Genomic DNA, 20681 nt, shown 5'->3' on the forward strand with positions numbered 1-20681 from the left:
ACATTGAGATACGAGGTATCTGCGCGACAGCAGCTATATCGTCCTGCATTATCATTCACATCCAAATTTCCAATCCAATTTAGCGATGCTTTATGGCTCTATTTTGGAAATGAGTCTCTCCTTGCGATAAAAGCAATCTCATAAATGAAGAAAAGCGTGATAAATGCAGAGATAAACACTGTCATAAACACTATCATAAGTATGGGTTATATATTATTATATGCCCTGCAATAATAATGAATAACCAATCGGCCTCGCTCTCCATCGTCCGCCGTAGTCTGAAAACCCACCTCTTCGGACTCCCATCATGGCCCGTAGCACCCTTGGATAGAACTCTATGTAGACTCCCATCATGGCCCGTAGCACTTACCCTAGCCCCTTGGATAGCACTCTATGTAGACTCCATCATGGCCTGTAGCACTTACCCTAGCCCCTTGGATAGCACTCTATGTAGACTCCATCATGGCCCGTAGCACTTACCCTAGCCCCTTAGATAACACATTATGTAGACTTAGATAGCATTTTATACAGGCTTATATAGCATGTTATACGTGGACAGCACTAGAATGCTTTTTATGTAGTCATAGCACTTTATAGTATACTTATATATCTATATAGTATATATGTACAGTTTATATAGTTTCATTATATAGATGTATTCCACTGTTATGTTCTTAGCTCACGCATGTTTCATGATAACTTGATAACTTATTGCCATGCTTTTTGTTCTTGCTTAATGTAAGTCTCTCTGGATTAAGACCGTCTGATAAATGCCTAAATTGTAAATTGTAATCATTAACTGTGGTCCCAGTCATGGGCTGTGGGGATATTGTAAGTGGGCCACCGAATGATTTGCAAAATTTGACGATATTATATAACTTTAAAGATGAATCTCATGGCATTTTGTTTTCTTTAAACCGTGGAAAATCATTGTGTGTTACCAATCATTAAGAAGTTAAAGCGGCTCAAAGCTTTTTAGCTCGGGGGAAACTTTGATGGAATCCGTAATATATTATTAAAGTATAGCACGTGACTTTATCATCATATCTGAAAGTAATGCGGGAACGCCTACAGTATCTGATTGTATTAAACTACGTTAAACGATGTTAAACTCACTTTGTCACTGACTTTATGCATGCGCATACCCCTCTATTCTGTGGCACCTCTGTCTGCACTGCTGTCACGACAACCTAGGATATGCCACACAGCGCCCAATTTGAGAGACCCAGCTTTAACCCATTTTGGGGCAGGAACCCCTTTTGTTATACTTTAGCTATTGAAAAATAGCAGATCTACAAGCTCATAGCGCGCCACCGAGTGTTGCGCTACGAGCTTGCAGGTCTGCTATTTTCAAAAAATCGGTAAATTCAGTATATTCTTTCAGAGCGAACGTTTTTAACTCAAATATTTGCTTCTGGGAGGGTCCCTGGAACAACACATTTTCAGTTGGGGGTCTGCGGCCTGGCCAATTACATATAATTCTAGGGGTTCTTGACATGAAAATGTTTGAGAACGACTGACAGAAACATAGGGGTTTTTTTTTAGAAAACTGTCAGGATTTAGAAGACATTAATTTGAATAGAATCGTCCTCAGTTCTAAATGGGTTAATATCCCTGGTTTCTTCAAAGCTCGGTGCTTCAAGGTCTCACATTATTACTACTGTTCTGTCACGTAATTACATTTGGTTTGCCTTCGGTCATGATGAAATGACAAGTACCACTTATTATCCAGTCGTGGTTGTTAATTATTCTGGTTCATAATTACAGCATGTATAATAATGCACTCCAGTGTCATAACTCATTTACCAGTGGTGGAAAAAGCAATTTAGTGAATCGACATGAGACATGTACGGTAGGGAAGAAGTGATATTCCTTTGTTGAAATGAGTGTACAGAACTATACTGTGATAATAGTACGTAATAATTGATAGTGTTTGTTCGGTAGCAGAGGAGTCCCATGTCAGTGTCACTCCTGATAAACAGAACATGGCTCCAGTCAGGGGAGATAACTCACTCAGAATACACCATAAACAAGAAGAAGAAATTGCCAACTGGAAGTGATGGCACAAATAAATGAACAGACGCAATTGGAAATGGAACACTGCAATTTAACCAATTCAGGACGTGAAGTGAACCCCTTTTGGTGTTTTTAAAAGCATTATGTTATACTTTAGCTATTGGATTCTTTTTTTTTTTTTTGAAAAATCGTGAAAATGCGGCACAAATCTTTGAATATATATATTCTTTCAGAGCGAACGTTTTTAACCCACATCTTTGCTTCTGGGGGGGGTCCCTGGAACTACATATTTTCAGATGGGGGTCGGCGGCCAAATACAGATAATTCTGGGGGTCCTTGACGTGAAAAAGGTTGAGCACCAACTGACATAGAAACAGAAGGTTTTTCAGAAAACTGTCAGGATTTAGAAGACATTCGTAGAATCGTCCTCAGGTCTAAATGGGTTAAGCTGATAAATGGGAATTCGTTCTTCGCTTTTTTCAAAGATTTGGAGAGACAGGGAGACCCCCCACCCCCCCCTGGTACACAGCAAACACTTTACAGCAATGATTTATATCACAACATAGAGCTATCTAATGATTTATATCACAACATAGAGCTATCTAATCGTTTAGCTGCACTCCTGTATCGTTGCTCTTCCCTGAGGATGGGACGAGATGTTCAACGGAGCATAACAAACTAACACGTCGGCCGACGTTTCCGACACCGGGAAACTATACCGGCACTGAGGGAACGAAACGATTATCTGCTCTGGCAAGAGTTAACTCATTTACGGCTATGGACGGCTTGTTCCCCCAATGGCGCTCCCTGCCGATCACAACTTGTTTTTTTTAAATTCTGTGTGGAGTTTGCATGTTCTCCCCGTGTCCCCTATAGGGTAGGTACCCTCACAAAAACATGCAGTAATCCTGGTCTCTATACTGCCTCCCCCTGGCCAGCCGGGGCGCCTGATGGAGGGGAAAGGAACTGGTTGGAACAACGTGTTCCTTCCACGCGCTACGACCAACCAGGGAAACTACCCCCTGTCAGGTGTAAAGGAGCAACTTGGACACTCAGGCATGAAGGAAGCATGAGTTCAAGTCCGTTGCTCTCCCCAGGTTGGCGGAGGGTGTGTAGAGCCCAGGATCACATTAGATAATTGACACACAAAAAAATAACTTGTTTTTTTGAGTGATGCAACCACTCCAAGGAACAGCAATGTCCGTGTTCACCTACCTGTATGTGTTCACCTATGTGACGTTAACCCACCTATGTGACTATGAGCACCAGTATGACTATTAGTACCAGTAGGGGCGCTGTTGTGCCAGAAACAGAGAGAGAGAGAGGTAGTGCTGCACTGTAGCCTGCTAATGAGATAGAGAGAGAGAGAGAGAGAGAGAGGAGGAGGGGGGGAGAGAGGAAGAGAGGGGAGTTGCACCACTCGGTTCACACGGGTGTGATTTTCTTTTTAATCACATTTTGTACATAATACGTCCTGAAACGTCATAAGGATTGGAACCGAGAGGTGCCTTAGACGTCTGTGGACCTCCTAGCGACGTCCAAACGACGCGGGGCGAGATAATAATATTCAGAATAATTACTTCTTTTTTTTTTGGCTTTTCGCTTGCCGTATGCTAACGCTCTGTGAAACTATTAGCTTGTCATTGAATCCCATGTTAGCGCGGCGGAAAGAATGACTCGTATCTCCTGATCCAGGGCGCTCTCCGTGGTGATGAATGGATCGATATGCTGGCGCTGTGTTTCTGCTCCTCATCCGTCTCTCCCGCAAAATATGAACTCTTTTTGGAGCGTATATAAATATATTAAGATGATCGGAGATTGTGATGGCACTTTGTCAGTCAACTTTTTTAAGAAAGTATTTCCGGTTCATGGCTTTCAAAATAGAAGCGATCACTACTCTGGCGATTACTCTGGCGCAAGCAGCGCCTTTATTTTGATGCAGTTCCGGTACTAAATGTGTTAATGTTATTATTCATTCAGAAAGAGATCGGTGATAGCCTATAGCAAGTAGCAACGCCCCGGTCGCACGGTAATTATGCTCGCCTCGGCTGTGGTTGGTCCGTCAAATAACAACATGACATTTACAGGCGGATCGGCAGTGCGACGTACGTATAGGTGGAGGGCCAAAGAACTCTTGTCTTTCGGAAATGCGGCAATATGTGTAGACTACAAGCTTGTGTGTGTGTGTGTGTGTGTGTGTGTGTGTGTGTGCGACTGTGAACATGGATATACGAGGTTTCTATGCTCAGTCAGGGACAAGGTTGCCCTGTTCTCTGCTCTTTGCAGGGATCCAGGGCACAGTTTATTGTCTCTGAGCGGAGCGTGCATTCTTGGCCCGGCTCTGACACTGCTGGCATTTCAAATGGCATTCTTTCACAGCTGTGGCGAAGCCGCAACCATCTGCTGTTATTACAGAACCCAGAATGTGTGGCCAGCCACCTACCTATCTCTGCCCAAGGTTACATCACCACAGAACCGGCCTCATTTCAGCTTGCCATTTACTGTGTGAGAGATACTCGTTAATACTCTAATCATACGACGGGTCCATTCAGTACCTTTTTGTACACACATTTGTAAGTGATATAGTGTTAAATAGCTTCATAATGGAGTAATTACATACTATAGTGTTTGTTCTGTAATAATCATGTGTTTGTGGTGATGATCGTGTTTGTTCAGTAACGGTGTTAAACAGCTCTATTGTGATAGTAATCATTGATTTGATTTGATTGAAAATATCACAGGAAAGTCCAGTTCAATATAAGTTCTGCTAGGAGGATTTAGACCCAAGGCCATTCAGGCCTGACGTAAAAAAAATAATAACAATAAGACTTCTGAAAGAATATATATTCAAAGATTTGAGGCACATTTTCACGATTTTTCAAAAAATAGCGCGGTCTGCTATTTTTCAATACAATACATAATGCTTAGTTAAAACGCCAAAAGGGGTTCCCGCCCAGAATGGGTTAATAAACCAATATTTGTATCACACAGAGATGTGCAGTGACTCAGAGGACCCCCTAGGGCAGTGGTTCCCAAAGGGGGGGCCGGGGACCCCCAGGGGTCCTTGAGGGAGTTCCAGGGGGTCCCTAGCTAAATGGTGGAATGTAACCAAATTGATCCATATGGTTCTGTAACTCTGAGAGCGTACAAATGGACGGGTCCATTTGGTTGCATTTGTACACTTCTCAGAGTTAATTTAACATTGATTTTACAATATAAATTGAGGTTCCCAGAGATAGAAATGCCATTAAATGGGGGTTCCGTAGACTAATGCATGTCAAACTGGGGCTCGTCAAAATTAAACAGGTTGAGAATCACTGCTAGAGCCGTAAAAATCTTGTCTTTGGCATATCTGTTCAAATGGGGGTCCGCGGGCTAATTAGTGTAAATATGGGCGTCCTTGACTTGAAAAGGTTTTAAAACTACTGCCCTAGGGGACCCGTGCCTCACTTAATAGTCCTCACTGGTTTCCCCTGCAGAAAGAAAAGCTAAGATGACAGTTTGTATTTTTTTATTGGCAGCTCTGTGTGTGTGTGTGTGTGTGTGTGTGTGTGTGCTCGCGCAAAATGCTGACCATGTCAAACAATGTTCATCTTCGACCCACTCATAAACTCAGGAAATGCACAATCATGACTTTGACGCACACTAAACATTCTGACCAGCACTAAGGAGTCTGTCAACGCACACTAAACACTCTAGTTGGTACTCGGTATGCGGAGCGGGGCCTCCATACTCGCTGAAGTAAAAGTAGCAAGAATCCTGTTTCCAAAAACTTACCTGAGTCAAAATGCAGACCTAATTAGCATGAAAACATGCTAATTATGACCTGAGATCAGATTCTAAAAATGTCTTCTACATCCTGACAGTTTTCTGAAAAAGCTATGTTTCTATGTCAGTCGTTCTTCGGTTTTTCAAACATAGCAGACCTACAAGCTCGTAGCGCGCCACTCATGCTACGGGCTTGTAGATCTGCTATTTTTCAATAGCTAAAGCATAACGTAATGCCAACACCAAAAGGGGTTCCCACCCAAAATGGGTTAAAGGTCTCATGAGGAAGCAGGGGCGGTGATTGACAGGTAAAATCTAGGCATGTGGAAAATAATCGATACGTATCGATACATCGATTATGACGTGTGCGATGCGAGTGAATCGGTTCATTCACTGTGTATCGGTAGAATTGACGGGTGAAATCTCGATGGATCGTTCGCGGAGTGCTTTCATCGGTAAAATCCGTGGTTGCACTGTTTTTTCATGGTAAATTTCACCCTATCCTGTGTTTCCGAGGCGCATTGAACGTACCATCAGAAAAGGAAGGAAAAAAAAGGTCTCTCGCAGCCAGCTCCGCACAGTGTGCGGCTGTGCGCTGCGAGCACGCAGTCAATGAACAGAGTTACAGAAGCTACCATACGACGGTGCAGAGTAGACACGTTGAGTTGACTATAAAGAGCACCCGCGACGAACAGAAGTGAGCCCCACGCACAAAGGAAGCACAACCTTTAGCTTTATAAAATAGCTGTCCGTCGATCAGTTGACTTTTCACTGTAGCGCTGCGTGCTGCTAAGGATCCACACTCCACAGCTGTTCTAGCTGATTCTCCGACGCGAATCTGCGTCGCGACTCGCGATCATCAATTTATAATTAAGGAAAGCTTCTGCAGTCTGCACACACGTGTACAACAACAACAACGCCACAGCTCATGGGTGTACTGCTTGCGTTTAAAGTCGTTTACAACCGTTCCACAACTTTCCACTGTCCAGCTTTCCCCTGCTATTCTCTGAGATAGAAGCCTTATTTATATTCTGCAGCAAGACGGTGTCGCACGCCTAAAATTGCAGATCCACAAGCTCACAGCGGGGCGTGGATGAGACGCGTTGTGAGCTTGTACATCTGCTATGTATTTATAACGTTAATAATACATGCAGGCCAGGGTCTTCAATGTTTTTTAGGTCAAGCCAAGGACCACTTAGCTGAGAGTGAGAGATCAAGCAGGGACCCCCACTATACATAGGCAATTATATTATAAAACTGTGTTGCAGATTAAACTACTTGTTTGACAGCACTACGAGTGTACCTGTCATTTTTGTTTTGTTTATTTGTTTCTTTTCTATTTATATGTTGGTAACATTAATTGAGCTATTACATAGGCTATTACATTTTAATCTCTTGAACCCTCTATACTCAACCTCAAATTGACCTTTGAGATATAATTATTATACTATAGCCTATGATTATTAGTAATCTAACAATTCCACAATAACCAGCAGAGAGCAGACCCTTTGTTTACTTACATAATTCTATAAGTTGGGTTGTTTGAGATGCAGAGCTATAATACTAACCTACAGTAAAACAATAAATTGCTTTGAATTTAAATGTAATGCATTTTTACATGTTTTGGGAAATTAATAGAGCTTTAATATAAATCCTTTCTATTGTGATGAATCGCCATCAAATCGCATCGTATCGGTAGAGGGGTGAATCGCATCGTATCGCATTGATTTGAACTAAATGGTTATCGCATCGCATCGCATCGGGAAGAGGGAGAATCGTATCGCATCGTATCGCCAGGGGATTCCATGTATCTCTAATGTATCGTATCGCTGGCAGTGCATCGAGATGCGTATCGAATCGTGAGATGAGACGAGATTCACATGCCTAGTAAAATCCCTCAACAGTGACACCAGCAGTATTTTATTCATATTGCACCTGAAAAGCCTCAGAACTCAGAGGGAGAGAAAATAACCTGCCATGGCTCACTGGAGTGGATTGTTCTGTTAAAAACCTTTTAATACCTTTTAATACCTTTTTAACACCTTTTGATTTCTTAATTATTATACTTGATTTCTCATTTATTGTTCTTACATACACATGGACACATGTACGTGTGTATGTATGTATGGATGCTGTTACATTTGGATTATATGTTTATTGCAATTACTGATGGGGGTAGGAGTAAATACGTTTTTACTTCTTCCTACTCCTTTTTGAACTTCAGGTGCAAGACCTATGATCACATTGTTGTCATTATAATTTTTCTTATTTCATTCAAAAAAAGAAATATACATGCATTGTGGTTACATATATATTGTTTTTCTTTTTTCTTATTTGACTGTCTTACCTGAAGGTTTCAAAATAAATATAATCAAATCAAATCAAAATCAAATACGCGTTTGAAGGACACAATATTGGGAGGACGATACAGAAGAAAAACATCTATGTATTATATATCGCAGCGATGTATATATATCGTCCCACCCCTACTTTAAGGTACCTTCCACAATGTTTAAACGCTTCCGTCATACAGTCTGTACAGATTTAAGGAAGCTCTGAAAACCACCCCGGAGTGAAGCGTATGTCTCTCCTCCCTCCCTCCCTCCCTCCCACCCGCCCGCTTCCATTTCGTTTCATCTTTCCAGGCACTATTTATTTGCCCTAATGTGCATCAGTTACAGCTTTGCTGCAAATTCAAAAATATGTTATTTAAGATGTATGATCATATGAATGGATATGACAGCTTAGTTTCTGGTCTCTCTGGAGGCAGGTGGTTCCAGACTGTAGCATTCAGAGATTTTGCAATGTTTGTCGTTAGTCAGAGGAGTCTCACGCACGCCTCCTGATCAATCTCTCTATTTTCTCTCTCCTTCTCAGGTGTGACGGGGACGGCTCCAGAGGGGTCAGGTATGTGTTCATCTTCTCTCCCCGTGCACTGCACAGTATACGCTTCTCAAAATGTGGTCCTTTATCATGGAGGACCTGAGGGGGTCCCAGGGGGTCCCAGGCCCTATGGGGTCCCCAGCAAAATGAGGAACAGCTAAAGCTAAACCAACCCCTATCTTGTACTTTGTCTATTTGAAACTAGCTCGTCTATCTATGGCTATTTTAGAAACATCTAGCAAAACTCTTAACATTCTGTGTCCAAGGTTTTGTATTGGCCAAACTGTTGACACATTTTTAACAACTCAAATCATCGCTTATGGCGGCCTTCTGGCACAAAGTAATTTCAGATGGCGGGGGCCAAATATACGGCCCCCAAATACACATTGTTGGCGTTCTTTGACGATGTTGTTGAAAAACAACTCACTCACGGCCACGTCTCAGCCAGCAGACGCGGTGCTGCTGTTCTCGTTTGCATGGGGAGGTACAAAGGGAACGTACCTTATCTGTCAAGGATATAATACAGCCTGCAGGTTGGCCTCTAGCTGAGCCCTGAGGATTGATTCTCTCTCTGCAGTGTCTCTGCATCGTGTCTGAATCTGTCAAATAGACACGTTGGGAAACGGAAGGTTCCTGGTTCCATCCCCCCCCTGCCTTAGTGTCGAAGTGCCCTTGAGCAAGACACACACACACAGACACACACACACACACAGACAGACAGACAGACAGACAGACAGACAGACAGACAGACAGACAGACACACACACACACACACAGACACACAGACACACAGACACACAGACACACAGACACACAGACACACAGACAGACGCTGCAACGCGTTGTGGGCTTGTAGTTCGGCTATTTTCAGCATCCAAGTGTATAAATTCAGCCATTTCGACACCATCAAGGCCCTCGGGGGCCAACATGCATTTTGTTTTTGTCGACACAAATCAACTGTAGATTTATTTGACCAAAACTAAGACTTTTTTCAGATGACTAAAATATAGCTTAAAACGAAATGAAAATCATATTCAATTAAAGACCATGACTCAACAACACTTTAGTATTAATACGCTAAACCCGCTATTTGTTTAATGTGTTACTTTAATTCGCCGTTTTTAAATTAATTAAAAAGAAAGAGCGGATTTGTCCCGGACCTGGTGACGAGGCCGTCGCGTTATGATGACGAAACCGCTCTGGGCTGCTGCTAGGGCTTCTGGGAAAATGAGCCCAATTAGTGGACGGGCCGTTTGTTTGGACTACAACATGCTGTGGAGGCTGTTGCCTTTTCGCATTGTAATGGCGGCCTGTTTTTCTCTTCAACAACAAACCATCAGACAATTTTTTTGCCGGCTTTTCATGGTTCAAAGCTGCAAATACTTTGGCGTATGTTCCAAAGGTACTGTAATAAGACAATCTATGCAGCGTAGAATATTGGATTAAGCGGGGAACGCGGGTTACGCAGTAGAACTGTTAACACAGATTCCGTGCATATTTAGACAGCTGCGGCGGTCGGTGTAGAACTGTAGACAGTGCACTATCACGACTAGATTGCTCCAGAACAGAGAATTGCAAAAGGCCACACAGGGCAGAACAGAACAAAGGCTTTAGAAATTGTAAAAATAATGACGACTCGCATATCCACATAATTAACTGTGAAACTGAGCTGCAGATTTAACCCATTCTGAACGGGAACCCATTTTGGTGTTGGCATCATGTCATGCTTTAGCTATTGAAAAATAGCAGATCTACAAGCTCATAGCGCGCCACCGAGTGGCGCGCTACGAGCTTGTAGGTCTGCTATTTTTGAAAAATCGAAGAACGACTGACATTTTTTTAAATCTGATCTCAGGTCAGAATGGGTTCATCAGACCAGTGTGTGTCCAGTGGAAACCTCGTATGAATCTGATCTCAGGTCAGAATGGGTTAAACACGCCGCATGCCATTTAACCCATTTAGGACGGTGTCACACCTTATAGCGTTTAAAAACACTTTAATCATTATTTTGAACTTCAGCTGTAGCAGATCTACAAGCTCGTAACACGGCACTCGGTGCTGTGCTATGAGCTTATACATCTGCTATTTTTTGAAAAATCGTAAAACTGCGGCAGAAATCTTTGAATATTATATTCTTTCACAGTGAATGTTTTTAACTCGTATACCTTTGGTTCTCGGAGGTCCCTGGAACGACATATTTTCAGATGGGGGTCCGCGGCCAAATACAGATACTTCTGGGGATCCTTGACATGAAAACGGTAGCAACGGCATGACATTCTACTGTATGTCAAGTGGTGCTACCTTTTCCATGTCAAGGACCTAGGACATAGGTTTTTCAGAAAAGAAGAAGCCTCGGGTCTAAATGTGTTAAGAAACAACAGGTCTCTGCCGCCGTGTGGAAAACCTCATTATGTCCAAAAAAAAACCTTTCAGGATTCGAGTTCAGAAGTATAGAAAAATAAAAAAGTGCAGATCCACGAGCTCAGAAACGGCTGGCGAGGCAACATGTTTGGAGCTGGTGGTAGAAGTGCTGACAGACGAGGGGCCAGCCCTGGTATAAACCGTTCATCTGTGACCATTCCTAGGTTTAATCCTTGCTTCTGGTCACACCAAATTCACCCATTTTAGGCCTGACGTCGAAATAAAAATAAATCTGAAAAAGAACTCATGTTTCTATATCAGTGGTTCTCAATATTTCATGTCGAGTACCCCAAAAGTTATCTGTAATTGCCCCTGCCCCCCCCCCCCCCCAGAAGCAAAGATTTGAGTTAAAAACTGAAACTCTGAAAGAATATATATTCAAAGATTTGAGGCACATTTTCACAATTTTTCAAAAATAGCAGACCTACAAGCTCATAGCGCGGCACTCGGTGCCGCGCTATGAGCTTGTAGATCTGCTATTTTGCAATAGCTAAATTATAACTTAATGTTTAAAACACCAAAAGGGGTTCCCGCCCCAAAATGGGTTAAATACATACAAGCCTATTTAACTTTTAAATGTCAAAATGTAAAGAAAAATCACACCCGTGTGAAATGAGCGCCGCTCTTGTCATCGTAAATCAATTTATGTTATTGTTTAGCCGATTTGCTCATTTACATATGACGTAAGTTTTCCCTTCAATGTCAGTGGCGTTTAATTATGTTTTGATGTTTAACTTACGTCATATTCAGCGGAATTATCAGCTCTTATCATCATACATCATCATGAATCATCTCATACTGGCCAATCCGAATGTCTGTGATTGCCTGTGATTGGTTATAGCTGATTTTCTCGTTTACATATATGACGTAAGTTTTCCTTTCAATGTCAATGTTTTGTTTTACGTCATATTTAGCGGAATTCTGACGTCATTTCTCCGTTCATTGTCAATGGCAAAATCTTGATTTTGTGCATGTGATCTCGACAGCCCTGCGAATGAGGCTGAACCTCAATGCTTTGTCGAGAATACATAAAGGTTTCAGTTAATGACTGAATAATTGCAATTTAACCGCATGAATCCTGCCTGTTTTGAATAGAAAACAGCGTATCTACTGTAAGCTCGTAGATTGTCACTTTCTCATGTGAAGATATTTGTAAGAGTCACCTTTTTTTTATAGCACGGTTGTACAAGCGTTTGACCCAGTTTGACCTCAAAACAGCATCATGTGTAGACCTCAAAAGTAGAGACCACAGAAAACTGTTAAAACAATACAACATAGATGTGACTAAAAAGTTAAAACATAAATAGCTAAATATGAACCACATAAATGTACATCACATAATGTACTTGAATGTTACATGCAGTGGTCATTGTAAAATAACTTGATTGTGTGTCAAAACATTTGAAAAACGCAAATAAAAGGGCATTTAATATTAAATACGGTATATCATAATAATAATCAAATATGTTATGGTCATGATTCACTAGCAGCCCAGGTGGCTTTTGGTTCCAGGCTTAAAACAATTTTGAAAAAGAAATCTCTATATACCTGTAGCACCACAAAATGTCTGCCCCTGGCCCCCTGCTATGCTATATATATATGATGGTACGATACAGGGTACATTAGCAGAGATGTGGAGCTGCTGTGCTGTATATAATGATGGTACGATACAGGGTACATTAGCAGAGATGTGGAGCTGCTATGCTGTATATAATGATGGTACGATACAGGGTACATTAGCAGAGATGTGGAGCTCTGCTGTATATAATGATGGTACGATACAGGGTACATTAGCAGAGATGTGGAGCTGCTATGCTGTATATAATGATGGTACGATACAGGGTACATTAGCAGAGATGTGGAGCTGCTATGCTGTATATAATGATGGTACGATACAGGGTACATTAGCAGAGATGTGGAGCTGCTATGCTGTATATAATGATGGTACGATACAGGGTACATTAGCAGAGATGTGGAGCTGCTATGCTGTATATAATGATGGTACGGTACAGGGTACATTAGCAGAGATGTGGAGCTGCTATGCTGTATATAATGATGGTACGATACAGGGTACATTAGCAGAGATGTGGAGCTGCTATGCTGTATATATATGATTGTACGATACAGGGTACATTAGCAGAGATGTGGAGCTGCTGTGCTGTATATAATGATGGTACGATACAGGGTACATTAGCAGAGATGTGGAGCTGCTGTGCTGTATATATATGATGGTACGATACAGGGTACATTAGCAGAGATGTGGAGCTATTTGTGTTGCATTGGCGGCACACAGGTTCGGTGGGAGAGTAGATTTTAATTGAGTGAAGTCGAAGGCGGAGAGAAGCAGATCTCATTGCATCAGTGTATGAAGGAGGACTTAACCCGTTCTGACCGGGAACCCATTTTGGTGTTTAGCATCATGTTATGCTTTAGCTATTGAAAAATAGCAGATCTACAAGCTCGTAGCGCGCCACTCGGTGGCGCGCTACGAGCTTGTAGGTCTGCTATTTTTGAAAAATCGAAGAACGACTTACATTTTTAGAATCTGATCTCAGGTCAGAATGGGTTATAATCAGACCAGTGTGTGTCCAGTGGAAACCTCGTATGAATCTGATCTCAGGTCAGAATGGGTTAATTACACCCTCGTGTTGACAGAGCTTTCAGGCTCAGCTTTGGCTGCATCTGAGTGAGGCGATGGTGGACAAAATACTCAACCCCAGTACCTGAGTCAATATAGGTATAGGCTACAGATACTCCTGGTCAAATATTACTCCACTACAAGTCAAAGTTGCTCTATCAAATTTTGTACTTGAGAGCTATATGTGCAGGAGTTATAGTTCCTTTAAAAATCACACCCGTGTGAAGTGAGTGGTGCAACTCCGTGTGGGGGTCCCCGGGGAACTTCAGAGAGCTATAAAGTACACTGGCTTTGATCCTTATTTTGTTTTGGGTTCAGCATCTGCCTTTACCCATTTTGGGCACGAACCCCTTTTGGTGTTTCAAGCATTATGTTATGCTTTAGCTATTGAAAAATGTGGCGCGAATCTTTGAATAATATATTATTTCAGAGCCAACGTTTCTAACTCAAATCTTTGCTTCTGAGGGGTTCCTGGAATAACATATTTTCAGATGGGGGTCGGTGGCCAATTACATATATTTTTTGGGGGTCCTTGACATGAAAATGTTTGAGGACAACTGACATAGAAACTTAGGGTTTTTCAGAAAACTGTCAGGATTTAGGCAGTTTTACGGAAGGCTTTTCACAGTAAAATCTGCCATATAAGAATTCCCGGGCAAAAACAGTGATTATCTTTTTTGTTGAAATATGGACATTCAAGGTATTTGCCCAACAGCGACAATATGTTATGTCAGCTGGCAGAAAACGGCCTTCAGAAGACCAGCCAGGCCGCACACACACACGCACACACACACACGCACACACACACACACACACACACACACACACACACACACACACACACGCACACGCGCGCGCACTAGGCCTTCACAGCTTGTGTATAGACATTAAATTACACACTTTACCTGAGAAGAACAGATGCAGCCAATTAGATGCGATGGTGTTTGTTGAAACTAATGTAGGAACTGGCACTCCGTAGTACCGCAAAGTAGTAACCTTGGATTCCAAAACTTCACAATCAAAGGCTTCACAGAACTGGAGTATTCTATCGAGTAGGTCATCGTTCACCGAAATTATTCCTTTGTGGTTCCTTCAAAGAGAAAAATAGGCTGTTTAGAATTGCAATTTGTTATACTGATACTCAATATGAATATACTGAATATACTCACAGTGACGGAAGAAGTACACAACAGTATGTCCTCCCGGTGGGGGCTCCTCACTGGCAGGTGAGTCATTAGGATACAACAGTGTGTCCTCCCGGTGGGGGCTCCTCACTGGCAGGTGAGTCAGTATAGGATACAACAGTATGTCCTCCCGGTAGGGGCTCCTCACTGGCAGGTGAGTCATTAGGATACAACAGTGTGTCCTCCCGGTGGGGGCTCCTCACTGACAGGTGAGTCAGTATAGGATACAACAGTATGTCCTCCCGGTGGGGGCTCCTCACTGACAGGTGAGTCAGTATAGGATACAACAGTATGTCCTCCCGGTGGGGGCTCCTCACTAGCATGTGAGTCAGTAACATACAACAGCAGTGACAACGCACAAATGCGCGTGGGGAAGGAATTGATTTGCATAACGACTAGATCGGGGAGAAACTGGGTTAAAAAACCCCCAAATATAATTAATGAACGGAAACATCAAACTCTAGTGCAGCACTTGAGTACCAGTATAGTGTTTCTCCACCGATGAAAGGCCTCACGGTTACTAAACTATTCAAACTGCAGGTCATCTCTCTCTCTCTGCTGTTACTCCTCCTCCCCCCGGTTGATATTCCACCTCCACCAAAACAACGTGGGATAACAAACTGAATTAGAATTCCTTCACTCGGGGCTCTCATTAACCCATTCTGACCTGAGATCAGATTCATACGAGGTTTCCACTGGACACACACTGGTCTGATGAACCCATTCTGACCTGAGATCAGATTCTAAAAATGTCAGTCATTCTTCGATTTTTCAAAAATAGCAGACCTACAAGCTCGTAGCGCGCCACTCGGTGGCGCGCTATGAGCTTGTAGATCTGCTATTTTTCAATAGCTAAAGCATAACATGATGCTGACACCAAAATGGGTTCCCGTTCAGAATGGGTTAAATTGCTATGAAATAAACAGCAGGAGATTCAACAACGCAGCAGCGTGTGAAGCCAGGCAGAACAAACCACCGGGGCGACGGCAGAGAGAGAGAAAGAAAAGGAATACATTTGCAAACATTAATCCATTCTGGACGGGAAAAACCCCCCTTTTTGGTGTTTTAAAGCATTACGTTATGCTTTAGCTATTGGAAAAATAGCAGATCTACAAGCTCATAGCGCGGCACCGAGTGCCGCACTATGAGCTTGTGCCGCACTATGAGCTTGTAGATCTGCTATTTTTTGAAATTTTGAAAATGTGGCCCAAATGTTTGAATATATTCTTTCAGAGTGAACATATTTTCAGATGGGGGTCGGTGGCCAATTACATATATTTCTGGGGGTCCTTGACATGACAATCTTCTTAGAACGACTGACAGAGAAACATGGGTCTGTCTGTCAGGGTCTGTCGTGATTCAGAACGACTGACAGAGAAACATGGGTCTGTCTGTCAGGGTCTGTCGTGATTCAGAACGACTGACAGAGAAACATGGGTCTGTTTGTCAGGGTCTGTCGTGATTCAGAAGAAGACATTTTGTAGAATGGTTCCCAGGTCTAAACGCGTTAACAGAAATGATGTGAAACGAACGAGCCGCCGTCCTGTTCCATGATGAATGACACCACACAAACGGAGCCTTTTTCATGGAAACGACGTGTGTTTCTGCTCTCATGGGAGAACTGTAACCACATGTTTTAAGTAAAAGTATCTGTGCTGTAATGTAGAAAATACACCGTTACACCTAAGTCATTTTAATTAAGTAAAAGTGCAAAGGTATAGGTATCAAAAGTGTTAAAGTACCAAGAGTAGAAAGTGTTCATTAAGCAGAATGTCCCATTTCACAAGTTTTCAAATGTGTGAAATGTATACAAATATTTTCACAGTATTTTCAAATTTGGTGCTTTCCCGGGAATAAACCACCAAACTCCATTTGTGAGTTTATTTATTCTTGCTATTTAGCACCCTTTATGTCTGTGTGTTGTGTTAAAAGATTATTGGACCAATGAAAAGTATTAAAAATCGCTTCGACTGGACATCCCCTGGATGTTTCCTGAAAATGTCATATTTTGGAGTTAGTTGTTTCTTCCAGACAGCAGATGGACTGGTTAATGTATGTTTCATAATAATAACAATAATCTAAATCTACAAACTGTACAAAGTAACTAGTAACGAAAGTTTACACCTATTTGTAGTGGAATACAACATATCATGGCTTTTTCAAAAAATAGCAGATCTACAAGCTTGAGCTTGTAGATCTGCTATTTTTCCAAAAGCTAAAGTACAACATGATGCTTAATGCTTACCAAAAGGGGTTCCCGTCCAGAATTTGGTCAAAATACTTTTGTACCGTACTTTTGAGGTGTTTCTTTTTAAACTTTACTACTTTACTGTAGTTCCTTCACCCCACTGGAGGTCACAGCTGCAAGTCACAGAGACAATAACAAAGTCACTGGAGTGTATCTGCTCTTGAGTGGAATGTTTCTCCAGGAGAGAATAAGACGATATGCTGAGAATATGATTTAGTGGTTCAACACACAGTGTGCTGTCTGTTAACCTCGGGGTGGTTCAACACACAGACAGTGTGCTGTCTGTTGTCTCGGGGTGGTTCAACACACAGTGTGCTGTCTGTTGCTTTTGGGTGGTTCAACACACAGTGTGCTGTCTGTTGTCTCGGGGTGGTTCAACACACAGTGTGCTGTCTGTTGTCTCGGGGTGGTTCAACACACAGTGTGCTGTCTGTTGTCTCGGGGTGGTTCAACACACAGTGTGCTGTCTGTTGTCTCGGGGTGGTTCAACACACAGTGTGCTGTCTGTTGTCTCGGGGTGGTTCAACACACAGTGTGCTGTCTGTTGCTTCGGGGTGGTTCAACACACAGTGTGTGTCTGTTGTCTCGGGGTGGTTCAACACACAGTGTGCTGTCTGTTGTCTCGGGGTGGTTCAACACACAGTGTGTGTCTGTTGTCTCGGGGTGGTTCAACACACAGTGTGCTGTCTGTTGCCTCGGGGTGGTTCAACACACAGTGTGTGTCTGTTGTCTCGGGGTGGTTCAACACACAGTGTGCTGTCTGTTGTCTCGGGGTGGTTCAACACACAGTGTGTGTCTGTTGCTTCGGGGTGGTTCAACACACAGTGTGCTGTCTGTTGCCTCGGGGTGGTTCAACACACAGTGTGCTGTCTGTTGCCTCGGGGTGGTTCAACACACAGTGTGCTGTCTGTTGCCTCGGGGTGGTTCAACACACAGTGTGCTGTCTGTTGTCTCGGGGTGGTTCAACACACAGTGTGCTGTCTGTTGTCTCGGGGTGGTTCAACACACAGTGTGTGTCTGTTGTCTCGGGGTGGTTCAACACACAGTGTGCTGTCTGTTGTCTCGGGGTGGTTCAACACACAGTGTGCTGTCTGTTGTCTCGGGGTGGTTCAACACACAGTGTGTGTCTGTTGTCTCGGGGTGGTTCAACACACAGTGTGCTGTCTGTTGCCTCGGGGTGGTTCAACACACAGTGTGCTGTCTGTTGCTTCGGGGTGGTTCAACACACAGTGTGCTGTCTGTTGTCTCGGGGTGGTTCAACACACAGTGTGCTGTCTGTTGTCTCGGGGTGGTTCAACACACAGTGTGCTGTCTGTTGTCTCGGGGTGGTTCAACACACAGACAGTGTGCTGTCTGTTGTCTCGGGGTGGTTCAACACACAGTGTGCTGTCTGTTGTCTCGGGGTGGTTCAACACACAGTGTGCTGTCTGTTGTCTCGGGGTGGTTCAACACACAGTGTGCTGTCTGTCTGTTGCCTCGGGGAGGTTCAACACACAGTGTGCTGTCTGTCTGTTGTCTCGGGGTGGTTCAACACACAGTGTGCTGTCTGTTGTCTCGGGGTGGTTCAACACACAGTGTGCTGTCTGTTGTCTCAGGTGGTTCAACACACAGTGTGCTGTCTGTTGTCTCGGGGTGGTTCAACACACAGTGTGCTGTCTGTTGTCTCGGGGTGGTTCAACACACAGTGTGCTGTCTGTTGCCTCGGGGTGGTTCAACACACAGTGTGCTGTCTGTTGTCTCGGGGTGGTTCAACACACAGTGTGCTGTCTGTTGTCTCGGGGTGGTTCAACACACAGTGTGCTGTCTGTTGTCTCGGGGTGGTTCAACACACAGTGTGTGTCTGTTGTCTCGGCGTGGTTCAACACACAGTGTGCTGTCTGTTGCCTCGGGGTGGTTCAACACACAGACAGTGTGCTGTCTGTTGTCTCGGGGTGGTTCAACACACAGTGTGCTGTCTGTTGTCTCGGGGTGGTTCAACACACAGTGTGCTGTCTGTCTGTTGTCTCGGGGTGGTTCAACACACAGTGTGCTGTCTGTTGCTTCGGGGTGGTTCAACACACAGTGTGCTGTCTGTTGCCTCGGGGTGGTTCAACACACAGTGTGCTGTCTGTTGTCTCGGGGTGGTTCAACACACAGTGTGCTGTCTGTCTGTTGTCTCGGGGTGGTTCAACACACAGTGTGCTGTCTGTTGCTTCGGGGTGGTTCAACACACAGTGTGCTGTCTGTTGCCTCGGGGTGGTTCAACACACAGTATGCTGTCTGTTGTCTCGGGGTGGTTCAACACACAGTGTGCTGTCTGTTGCCTCGGGGTGGTTCAACACACAGTGTGCTGTCTGTTGCCTCGGGGTGGTTCAACACACAGTGTGCTGTCTGTTGCCTCGGGGTGGTTCAACACACAGTGTGCTGTCTGTTGCCTCGGGGTGGTTCAACACACAGTGTGCTGTCTGTTGCTTCGGGGTGGTTCAACACACAGTGTGCTGTCTGTTGCCTCGGGGTGGGACCATATAAAGACCATTATTGTTGCCCAAATTATGTTGACGACGACGTTATTATCGCGATAATCAGAATCTGCTTTTCATGTGACATTTCCATGTGACTAAAATGTGACTAAAACTAAATGAAGTTTCAGTCCAAAGTCTATGACTAAACAAACGGACATTCCATGAATTCATAGTAGGATACACAAGACAGGGCACACCACATCCGTTGACGGACTGAACAGTGAGCTACAGTGATCTGTATGGATTATTCAACGGAATCAGATGATTATTTGATGACTATCGCCAGGCAGATCGAGGCGAGTTGGCGTTGGAGTCAAAACTTGTGTCTGCATCAATATTGATATGATTGAGTGTCTGGTTGCAGCAGTAGACCTCCTACATTAACCCATTTTGGGGTGGGAACCCCTTTTGGTGTTAGCATTATGTTATGCTTTAGCTATTGAAAAATAGCAGATCTACAAACTCACTGCGCTATGAGCTTGTAGGTCTGCTATTTATTTTTTTTAATCGAAGAACGACTGACATAGAAACATAGCTTTTTCAGAAAACTGTCGGGATTTAGAAGACAATTTTAGAATCTGATCTCGGGTCAGAATGGGTTAAAGGAATGTTTGCCAGGATAGAGCCCGCCTCCATGGTGAGTATCGGCTGCTGATGAGAGGGAGACGGTGTTAACCCATTTAGACCCAAGTTCCATTCTACAAATGTCTTCTAAAAAACCCCATGTTTCTATGTCAGTGGTTCTCTAACATCAACGACCCCCAAAAATATATGTATTTGGCCGCCGTCAGACAGACCATAATAATATGGAGGTCTTAACAAATTATAAATTAATAATTAATTTATTAGGGGGGGGGGGGCAATATCTCACAACGGGTAAGGGCTAGTAATGTTTAAAACACCAAAAGTGGTTCCCGCCCAAAATGGATTAAACTGTGTTTCGATCCTAACCCTGTTTGAAAAGCACAGATTATGAAAATTTCTCTTCAGGATGACGTGGCACCTGGATGCACAAATTGTGG

At 43.4% G+C, this 20681-nt stretch overlaps 1 protein-coding gene across 2 annotated transcripts in view; it reads left to right on the forward strand.

The window, feature by feature from the left end:
* Positions 1–20681, forward strand: part of LOC308323120 (IQ motif and SEC7 domain-containing protein 1-like) — a 192027-nt gene that overhangs the window by 32383 nt on the left and 138963 nt on the right. For both annotated transcript variants that reach the window (XM_080774745.1, XM_080774746.1), the window contains exon 2: positions 8662–8691. In XM_080774745.1, the coding sequence (XP_080630871.1) occupies positions 8662–8691 (30 nt within the window). The remainder of the gene's footprint in view (positions 1–8661; positions 8692–20681) is intronic.

Source organism: Protomyctophum bolini (genome assembly GCF_963924005.1).
Source record: "Protomyctophum bolini genome assembly, chromosome: 2".
Taxonomy (NCBI): Eukaryota; Metazoa; Chordata; class Actinopteri; order Myctophiformes; family Myctophidae; genus Protomyctophum; species Protomyctophum bolini.